The sequence below is a fragment of the Phaseolus vulgaris genome, chromosome 10, assembly GCF_000499845.2.
Source record: "Phaseolus vulgaris cultivar G19833 chromosome 10, P. vulgaris v2.0, whole genome shotgun sequence".
In the NCBI taxonomy this organism is placed as follows: domain Eukaryota; kingdom Viridiplantae; phylum Streptophyta; class Magnoliopsida; order Fabales; family Fabaceae; genus Phaseolus; species Phaseolus vulgaris.
The window spans coordinates 1846314-1857878 of record NC_023750.2 but is presented as its reverse complement, the minus strand read 5'-3'; the positions used below and the strand labels follow the sequence as shown (position 1 = coordinate 1857878).

The 11565-nt window shown below is 32.0% G+C and overlaps 1 protein-coding gene across 4 annotated transcripts in view; it reads right to left on the bottom strand.

The window, feature by feature from the left end:
- Positions 1-2191: 2191 nt before the first annotated feature.
- LOC137818259 (sterol 3-beta-glucosyltransferase UGT80A2) overlaps positions 2192-11565 on the bottom strand; it is a 34352-nt gene continuing 24978 nt past the window's right edge. For 3 of the 4 annotated variants that reach the window (XM_068621559.1, XM_068621561.1, XM_068621560.1), the window contains exons 10-14: positions 7940-8042; positions 7779-7855; positions 5382-5429; positions 5159-5308; positions 2192-2563 (exon numbers count right to left, since the gene is read on the bottom strand). In XM_068621559.1, coding sequence (XP_068477660.1) covers positions 2396-2563; positions 5159-5308; positions 5382-5429; positions 7779-7855; positions 7940-8042 — 546 coding nt within the window. In that variant the 3' untranslated portion in view covers positions 2192-2395. Of the gene's footprint in view, positions 2564-5158; positions 5309-5381; positions 5449-7778; positions 7856-7939; positions 8043-11565 lie in introns of all 4 variants that reach the window. The other variant, XR_011082049.1, reaches the window with a different exon arrangement.

Genomic DNA, 11565 nt, shown 5'->3' with positions numbered 1-11565 from the left:
CAGGTAACAAAAATGCTAAAAGGCAAATAGAGAGAGGCTACCCAATTTCAAGGCTCAAATCATATTTAAAAAACATCAAGGGATAAAAGTATTACTTACAAATAACAATTCAAAATTACTGCCAAACCAAACTTTCTATACTAGCTAATTTTATCATACTAGCTAATTTCTATGTACTGAGAAACAGGAAGTAAACTTGTACATGCCACTTGAACCTACAATACATGATCATCTTTTCGAGTTTGAAATATAATAATATTTCTTATAATTTGGGTATGAACTAATGTCAATTCAACAATACTTGTTATTCCAGGATAGTAGCACCAACAAAACCTATTGTATTACAATACTTAGCCATGAACTAAAACCAAATGTAGTCCTAAACTAGCAGAAAACATAATGTGACAACATACCAGCAAGAATCGTAAGAATATCAATAAGGAAAAACTGGTGTAAGTTACTTGTTCTCACATTGATATGTTTGTTGAGCTTGTTGTTCAATCTAGTACAAACAACCATTAAAAATGAATTATATCATATCAAAACTGAATTATAGTAACTAATACAAGAAACTTAAGTTCAAAACCTTTAAAAATAAAAAGAGGGTCAATCAAACCATGAAAAGTAATCAAACTACATGTTTGGCACTTCAAAAAAATGGAAATGAAAAATAGAAAGGGTTAAAAGAGATAATCGATTCCAGGGAACAGCAATCCACTTCCATATATATACATCTTCAATACAAGTAATAGAACAACCTTCATATATTTCTCTAATGTCATAAACACTCTAGGGTACCCCAAAACAAATAGAAATATTTCTACATACCTATTCTATCTATGAATATTAGTATTGTTTGTTCGAGAGAAACACAATAGGGTGGTGGGGGATAATGAGGTCTAGGGATAATAATATTGTTAGAGTTGTATCTATTGGATCTAAAGATTCTAAAAAAACTAGTAGAAGGAATTGTAGAAGCCACTTGGATTGGATAATAACAAATTATGTTGATAAGTGTCTTCTTTGCCCAAATCTAAGCTAGAAAAGGAAAATAATGCAACTAATACTAAGACATCGATGAAAAGGACTAAAAGATTGTAAGAACCAAAATTGGGCACATGAAACTTCATTAGACTTCATTAGTTTAACTACATGAAACTTGAACAATATGAAAGGATAAAGCATTTTATGGACCCTAAGTCAGAATATTATTCAAATACAAGGAGTGTATCTTATTTAACATTTAAATCGCAACACAATGTTACACATGAGTAACATTAGCAATACTCTAAGATTATTTGCATTGATAAAAAAAAGGCATTGAAACTAGAGACATAAGGTAATAAAATGAGATAGTGCATTGTCATACCTAATTTTTTTCTTCCCAAAGTTCCTCTAGCTCTTATGCCTACGCAATGACACGAGGGCTTGAGGGCTTAATGACTTGAGGCCTCAACAGCGTAAGACTTTAATGATGTGAGGCCTCGACAACATGATTGGTAACTTTTTTACACACTCCGTTGTTAGAAGTAATAATTTGTCTCTAAAAACGGATATTAAACTCACAAAGAATAATTGAATAATCAAGTAAAAGATTTAAAACAAAATAATAAAAATTTGTTGATAGTTGTTATGATGACAATATTAATAAGAAAACAAGTCAAAGTGTTTTTTGTTTCAATTGGAAAAATAGAAATTAGATTTCATATTTATCACTCTTTTGTATTTTGATTAAAAATAAATTTTTTTATAATTAATAAAGTTAAGTTTGTGAAAAAAAAATTCTTATTCGAACTGGCCCATATATGTTACTTCTTATGCAAGACAAAAATAAGCCCACACTCCTAATGCAAAACAGCCAACCCAACCCACATTTCGCAGATCAAGCGCAGGACTGGGTTTACACCAACCCAGACGTTAGATTATTAGTTAATTAGTTAACTTGTTTGGTTGTTAGCTAGAAGTATAAAAATCGAATTCTCTAACACATTGTAAAAGTCTTCATATCATTTGTGTTGCAATTAGGTTTGTTAATAAAAATTCTTACTCGGAATCACAGTTTCTCAAAAGAATTTATATTTTGCAAAGATTTCCCAACTTTAAATGCTGGGTTTAGAATACCAAACATCTGGTTACGGTCATAATCAAAAACATATAATGTGAAGTGCAAAACAGTGATACAGAACAAAAATACATTCCGAACACATAACATCAATTAAAAGCCACAGAAAATTTACTTACATATTGAAACTCAACTTAAACAGTGAGAATAGAAGCATGCACAGAATTTATACAATCACCTGACAGGGTGACAAGTCAAGCACATCTTATAAATGCAGTAAAAATTTGCGATTCACGTTAAAAAAAAGGTGGGTGTTGATCCACTGGACTCGAATCAGGAACAACCAAAACATCTTCTAAAAGAAAAAAAACTAGATGGTTGCGGATCTGCATCAGCTTCTGGTTTCTTTTGAGGAAGCTGCTTAAAAAATGCCTTCACCGCTCCTGCCACTCCATCCTCACTTTCCATGGCCTTAGCAAGATCAATTGCACGTTTCTTTACCTGAAATTATATTAAGCAAATGTAAAGGCTATCTTTAGCTATAACACACCCAAGAACAAAAAATTCCACTAAGTTTGCATTGCTTGGAAGAACACCTAAAAAGTTAAAGTTTCCTTCATTTGCAGCCTAACTTTAAACCCGATTACGATTACCCCTTCCGAGGAATATAAAACAAATAAGTTAAGCATAAAACGGAGTTTGACATAAACTTAAGATGCACTGCGGTCCCAAGTTTTCTAAGGCATTCAAGAGCAGTAAGCTGTGCGGGAGTCACATGACGAGAGAAGGCACGTGCCCGCCCAAACACTTGCGGTGGCTTCAGGCAGATCAGTTGCCAATGCAGGGTGTGCCAAAGATTTGGTGGGGATGCGCAGTACTTATCACTAACGAAGAAAGGAAGAGAGGACTGAATTGTCATCTTCTAAATTTAGGGATTACGTTAGTTGTATTATTATTCTTGTTTATAAACAGAGTATCATATACGTGCTCATAACACCAATTCCTATAAATCTTTCTATATGCTTGGGTTCTTCGAGTAGTCATGCTGATACGTAACCAGAGATACCATATAATAGGACCTGCTACCATCTCTAACTCACCTTTAAATCATTAAGTTTGTGAGTATTTTTTTCTTATATATTATTCATTTCACTCATCTCTATCCAATAACTCCACACTTAAATTCCTCATAATCTCCCCTCGAAAGTAAGAGTTTCTCAACAGACAGCAGTAATTGTAATTGTTGAGTTCTTGAGGAGATAACAAGTAGAAATGGTATATATCATAAAAATGTTCATAGGTATTTTGTATATGTTGACGTCAATTTATTTGATTTTGCTCCATACCATAAAAATGTTCATTCTAATGACTCCCAAATGCACCTTGTGAAACACCCAGGCAACACTACATATTGCCTTTAATTCTGTCTTTCGTGAGAGGACTCAATATACTGAGGTGGATTGTCATTTCATAAAAGAAAAACTGGAATTTGGAGACATCACCACTAGATTTGTCAACTCTAGTGAACAATTGGTTGATATATTAACCAAGTCTCTTAGAAGACCAATGATTGACTATATTTGCAAAATGTTGAGTACATACGATCTATATGCTCCAGCTTGAGGAGTGTTATAATTATAGAAAAAAGAAGCTAATCCTATATATCCAGAAAAATTGCTATAGTTATAGAAATAAAAAGTTGATCCTACAATATCAGGAAAATCTAGATTACATGTATTAATAGGAACTTTTTTATCTCTTCCCATATGTGATATATTTGTCATTATTTCTTGTATTAATTTTTTTTTTCTGAATATAAATAAAGCACATGTGTTGCCTTAGAAACATATAGTTTCAACTTAATGTTTCTATCCTCCCTAGATTTTAATAGTCACCAACATCAGTCAAAAAGTACTTCCAATGGAGATATAGGAATAGTGAAAAAACATTGGATGAGGGAGGCAAATGATGATAACTAGGGAAGTTATAGATTGAAAGAGGGATCAAAAATAAAATACATAGTTTTACAAACAACAATGGGAAAATCATATGCAGACTCAAGTGGGGTGAAAATTAGTACAAAAGGCTAGAGCAGAACACTAGTTACCTAAACTTTTTGTAAGGTGCACATCATTTGGTACAAAACGCAAATGGAGTTATTAAGTGTTAGAGATTCTACATTGACTAGAAATATGGCTAAATTATAATATATAAGTGAGTGCAAACCTTACATTAGATGTAAGTCGATTTTATGAGGTTAAATTAAATTTAAAGTTCACTTTCTAAGAATAAGTAAAAGAGGACAAGGATTGGGTGGCTTGACTGGAAGACAACTTAAAAAACCAACCCACAACATAGAAGAAAGGAGAAACACATGCGAAAGCAATGGAGAAACACATTAGCCACAATAGCCCTTCTTTTGAAGAGTGGGGGAACTATGAAACATTTATTGCATGAGTAAAATATTTAACAAGATCTAAGTAACACAGACGAGACTGGTGGTGCCAAAAACACAGGGACTAGATGGTGAGACTACAAGGAGTTTCAAACTTTATCTAATCAAATGAATATGATTCATTTACCAACTTGAAACAGAGCACAGCTGAATATCTGGATATGATTGGCTTGATACAAAGCCCGAAATGGTACATGTATTGAGGTACAAGTAACAAGAAAAATAGGAAAAAGTTATCCTAAATGTAGGAATTAGATATTCTATAATACAACAAGCTTTCCTAAATATAGCAATCCTTATACACAAGCATTATAGGAAATAAAAACAGAACATAATCTACACTAATCTCCAAAAATCTCTAAAGTTGTATACTATTTTGTATTTACTAAAAAGCATACAGTTCAACAATATAAATACCATTTTAAACTTGTTTTAGAGGTCCAAAAGTTAATCGAGATATCAATTTTGAGTATTTCTCACGGTAGACATTAGGAGAACATTTCATATATTATACATAAACTATACTTTCATATTGCTTGTTGAGTTTAGCATCAATATTTACTTTTATAACTTGTGTAGAAAACTTACAAGAGTAAATATTTGTGCATATATTTTTGTTATGTCATGAAACTTATATTTACCTTAGGATCTAGCATAAATTTTATTGCACCAACCAACTTGGGAAGCGAAAACTCATCAACTGGGATAGGTGGAGGACCAACTCCTCTGGCATGTACTCTATCACCCCAAAATGGTTGATCACCAAAAAAAGGAACTATCGTTGTTGGGCACTACCAAAAAAATACCCATATAAAAAACATTATCAGAAGACATGATAATATTACAAAGCAACTAATTTCTTACAGCAGCTTTAAGCCCTGCAGCTGTTGTTCCAGCACCCCCGTGATGAACCTGCAAAAAATGGGTAAAACTACAAGAATAATAATTTGCAAATAGATAATTCACACAAGATTTTATTGATAAATATACTGATGTAACCTGACCCTCTACATACATGCAGCCCTAAAATCAGTAACATTCTCCCAAATTTTGGAATTCAATGAATTACTCAAGTTAAGAATCATTCAGCATGTCCTATCTTTAATCAAAAGCAAGAATGCTAGAGTGTAATTGTACTAACTGCAATCATAGCTAGGTTAGCACCACAGTCAGTATCAATCATCTGCAACATTCGCAATATATTATCAAAAAGAATAAACAAAAACAAGATGTGGGACCAAACTAAACCCATCAACAAGAACCTAAACAAAGATTTCATAGCCAAGCATATGACAAGAGGTAATTATGGAGATTGGGCAATCAAATGATGTGCAAATAATAACTATTGGAGATCTCATTTCGACTAGAGATAAAGACATTTTATAGTATATAAATGGGTGCAAACCTCACCTTATAAGTCGGTTTTATAAGGTTGAGTTAGGGTTAAAGTCCACTTCTTATTATGGTAAGAGTTTATTTAGAGTCTTTGTTGAGCTTATCAGTCCACCCGCTATTGGGCCGCTTTCGAATCACCCATAAATATATAGTCACAACACGAGTGGTCAGGTCTCGATGTGAGGGTATGTGTTGAAGATCCTACATCGACTAGAGATAAGAACATTTCATGGTATATAAGTGGGTACAAACCTCACCTTATAAGCCAGTTTTATAAAGTTGACTTGGCTTAAAGTCCACTTCTTAATAGTAACAAATAATGCAATTGTTAGTAAAGCAGTAGTTTTAATGATTGAAACTGAATTTCTATCTATGTGTTGTTTACCAAGTCTATCCTTGGATTACCTAAACTGTGGAAGATGTAACATTTATTAAAATTTTCATCTTGAGTCACACAATGAGATTGTCCATTTTCAATTCATTGAATTGCTTTCCTTGATCCAACAAGATTTTCCTCCACTATTGTAATGCTCAAAAGATTTAAGCAATTGAAGAAAGGATTCCAAAAGATGGTGATTAGTGATCAATGGTCTTCTTACAAGGAAGATGACGTTGGAAACACAAAATTTGGAAAGGATACTTTATTAGATAATAATTGGTGGGATAAGGTGGATTATGTAGATGTTCCTAGAAGAACCAATATGAAAGTTTCTTCTCTTAATCTATTGTACGGAATGTGGGGTTCAACTATAGAAAAGGTGAAAAAGGTCATATATGATTGAGGGAAAGGAAGGTCATATGTTATGAAGTGGTTAATTCCATATTAATTGATGGATCGACTAAGAATATTACAGCACTTGATTGTCTAGCTCATTCTTTAAATCCAAGTTAAAATATAAAATAAAAAAAATATTTAAATATTTATAAATATATTTATTATATTATAATAAAATGAAAAATTAAAACGAAAATATTATATGATTAATAAAATAAAATCAAAATTAATTTAAATTATGGTAATATGTGTTTTATATTAGAAAAACTAAATATTAAAATAAAATAAATTAGTTTAAATTCTTGTAAGTTATTTTAATATATTTTTATTCTGATTTTTTTTTTTGCTTACTAAAGTTTATAATAATTTTTATTTTAATTTAAAAATTAAAATTAATTTTTACTTTAATTTACACTTTCTAGAAAGTTATTCTTTCCATTTAATTTTTATTAAAATTATTTTCCAAACAAAAGCATATACAACTACATCTATTCTATCACATCAATCAACTCTGCTACAAATTTTTCACTTATTTTCTCTCAGTTCAAACAATCTCACTTTTTTTCTTTTCTTTTCTACTCTCCCCTCAATCCAAACAACAGTTTAAAATTTCAGTAGAACTATGACCTTTTATTCTAATAATTCAATGTGACTTTTACTACTAGGAAATATTTAGTTTTTCGAGAATTTAAAGTTTGAAAAGTATGTTTATCGTGCTTAACTTACCTTTTAAAAGATAAGATTCTTAAGAATGGTTTAGCCAGTTTTCCTGCAAACCGCATTCTCATGTGGGGTGGGAATCAAACAATGGTAAATTAAAATAAAAGTATTACAGAAAAAAAAAAAATCATATAACTCTATTTCAATAATTTAATGCACAACAAATTAAGGATTTTAGTAAAGATAGCATATTACTCTCTGATCTTCAAAAAAATCATATAAATATTCCTAAAAATATTTCCAACCAACCCAACAAAATTTAGTCATCCCTAAGAATCATAATTCACAGGGTTCATGGGAATAATAATTTTCGAGTATCAAAAAATTTCCCTGGTACCAAACACCCTCTAAGAATAACTAGATAGTCTTACCACTGCCTTGCAATGCAAGAAAAGCCAATCATGAGGGCAATTATCCAATAAGTATATTGAGTCCTTTGGTTCTGCCACTGGAAAGAAAAATATGTTGTTGAAAAAAACATAAAACTATCAAACTATTCCAACAAAAAAACAAAAACTAGAAATATTCTTACAATTCCCAAGACCTCCCCATCCTTTATTGATTATGCCTCTCTGTCCAGTGGACTCCAATGCATCTACAATTACTTGTGTCATCTTTTTTGGTTCTTGAACAGGCTGTTATAGGAAATGAGAGAGTAGAAATCAGATTAAAATAATTATTGATTTTTTTAGAAAAAAAAAATTGATAAGGAGAAGGATAAAAATGGGGATAAGATATCCTCCACAAGAAAATAATGAAAGATGTAACAGAATTTTGAATTGTGAGTTCATCCACCACAAATTCGGCTTTAACTATAATCACAATTAATTACACAAGGATACAATCATTAAGAATTCCTCAATACTAATAGCCATACAAGATTTTTAACTTTCCCTATTTAATGTTACAATCTTTAATGATATAAAATTATAACAAAACAAAACATAGAAACGAGGTTAAGATATCCTCACAGTAAAACTATTAAACGAGAAACTTACGCCAAAAAACACGAAGCTAAAAGAAGTTAGATTAGAAAACAAAAAAGGAAGACTCTTACTGAATAGTTAATGGCTTTGTTTCCTGCACCCACTTAATTGCTACCAGCACCCCCACAACTTTTAAAAAAATGTCCGTTCTACCCTTGGTGTTTTATTTGAATGTTGGATCCTCCTTCCTTATGTTTTCTTCTGTGGTGGCTGGTGTTGGAAGCGATTTGAAGTTGGATAGACTCCACTGGGTGGAAAAGGTAAGAATGAGTATGATAAATGGAGTTTTCATTTATTTTAATGGCTGTTCCACATGTTTCCGGATCATCAATTCTGAAATAGAGGTTTCCTATTGAAGGAAAAGATACTCTGTCTGCGGATTGGTGTTTCCAAAACGTGAATTTTTATTTCCAAGTAGAACATTTCAGAGTAGTGAAAGTAGTGTTCTAGAATGACTATTCTGGAAACTTTTCAGAACAACCTTTCCGGAGCAAGTACGCCTAATCCAGAACATTCAGAATGCATTCCAGATTGGTAAATCAAAATGTAAGTACGTAATCCAGAAAGTGTATTTGAAAACCCATTTTTTATGTTCTGGAACACGTATTCCTAAAGTCAAAAATATGTATTCTGAATTGGACATTCTGGAAAACAGATATTGTATACCAGAGTACCTTTTTTTTACTTCCAGACTACATGTTCGGACATAAAAATATTTAGTTCTATTTTATATTTCTTCACACTTAACATTTGATTTTGTCAAATTTAGTATGGATGAAGACTTTGACACGAGTATATTAGACAAAGTTAACATGTTCCCAAATGTTGAAATGGACTATGATTTCTCTTTTAATACAATGCATAATGAATGTATGCAACAAAATTGTAGTAATGCATTAACAATGCATCAAGTAAATGCAATGCTCTTAAAATCGATAGTAAAATCGCAAACTCATGCAAGTATGGAGGAGGAACAAAGGTGGATCGCAAGCAAGACGGATCATAGCAAGTATGCGATGTTGCTCGCTTAATCGGGGATCATGGGTCTTGTCGATCCTTCTTGTCTTCTGATGCTAGGGTTTGACAGCCCATTACTAATTAAAAACAACCGACCCAACCGATGATAAGGCCCAATACTCATTACCTTTTTTCATCGCAAATTGGAACCCACGAGGCACATGTGGAGTTTCACGAGTCACAACCATCGCTCCCAGCCTTCCCAATCCCCAACTCTCACCTCTTTTATTATCCTTCTTGCTTCTTTTTGTTTTGCTCATCACTTTGCTCCTTTTGCTATCGTGCTTGCCAATCTATTCCTTTGAATGTTCTTATGCTCGATGCTCAATTTTGCTTAGATTTAAAAGGGATAAAAATGGCATCAAGTGGTTTAGGTGAGAGTCTTAGAAGAGGAACTGGAATTAGAGCATCCTGCATTTAGTCATTGTTTTTCTATTGATAGGAAAGCAGAAAATGTGAAATATAAATATTGTGAGAAAGTATTAAAAAGTGGGATTTATTGATTAAAGCATCATCTAGCAGGGATTTCAAAGGATGTTGGAGCATGTATAACAATTCCTGAAGATGTTAAAAAACTAATGTTAGATGTGGTTTTTGTGTTGCAACAAAATTTGATTACAAGTTCAATATCTAGAGAAGGCTTATGGGATAGTAGTATGGGTGATTCAAAAAAGGCTAGAAAAAGACTAAGTCAAGAAGAGAGTTAAGAGTCATCAAGTATTTTCAAGATAAGGGGCACTCAAACTACTATCAATGTTATTTTCAAGAAACATGGGAGGGAGGATGCATGCCAAGAAATTGTTTTTCTTTTTTTCTTGCAACAATATTATTCCGTTTAATATAAGAAAGAGTGGAGAGTTTAGGAGGATGCTTGAGTTGGTTGTCAAACATGATATCGGATTTTAGCCATCATCATACCATGAAATTAGGGTGAAATATTTGAAGCAACAAGTTGAAAGACCAATCTAATCTTGGAAGAACATAAACTATTTTTGAAGAAAAATTGGTGCGCAATAACGACAAATGGATAAATTGATAGGAGTAGAAGGACTGTACATAATTTTCTGGTAAATAGTCCAAAGGAGAATGACGTTTTGAAGTCTCCTGACGTTTCTGACATATGCAAGAAAACTAAAAAAGAAATTGGATGATGGAGTTGAGGAGGTTGGGGAAGATAATGTCATCGAAATTGTAATCGATAATGCAGCAAATTACAAAGAAATTGAAGAATTTAATGTTGCAAGATTTTGACAAGAAAATACCACTCCGTCGTGACACAACAGCCAATGGTAAGAAAATTACAATTTAAATCTATTCAAGAATTGGGCTTATTTCTTTATCGCACAAATATACTAGACGGGTAGATTTGATAAGACCGGTCAATACTCATTTTGCCACTTGTTATTTGACTTAGGGATGCTTGAATAAAAATAAAGGATCACTTATTGGATGTTCGCATCCAAGGAGTGGCAATCTAGTCAATTTGTAAAGACTAGTGATGGGTTTGTGGAAAATTTGATATTTGAAAAATATTTCGAATTGCATGACGCGTGTTTTCCCCTAATTAAGGTGTTGTACATGGTGGATTCAAATGAGAATGGGATTTATTTATGAAGAAATGGATATTGCTAAAGGGAATAAACAAAGTTTTTTTGATGGAGTTAGTAAAAGGTAATATAATAACTAATTACCTTTCACTTATATTTGATTTTCTAATTTATTTTTTTAGAATAATAAACTTGATTAGAGATTAATTTATTTATTTTTATCTTACTTAGCTACACTCCCCTTTTGGGAAATCATTGATCAATGTGCATTCAAAACCAAAACTCCATCATAATGGTGGGAATCGTATGGTGATGAACATCCAGAAATACAAAGATTTGCAATTAGAGTATTGAGTTTAACTTCTAGTTCATCCAGTAGTAAGCATAACTCGAATGTTATTTTATAAAATTGATTTTATAACTATTTTTTAGAAGCTAGTATGATGTGTTAATTAATTTTATAATTATTTAGGTCCACATCAATAAAAAAATCGTTTATAGCAAAAGACCATGAATGATGTGGTGTTTGTGATGGCTAATTCAAGACAATGATTTTGGACAATTCCATGCACCTTAAAGGCGAGAGGAAAATGTCCCTTGAGATTAAG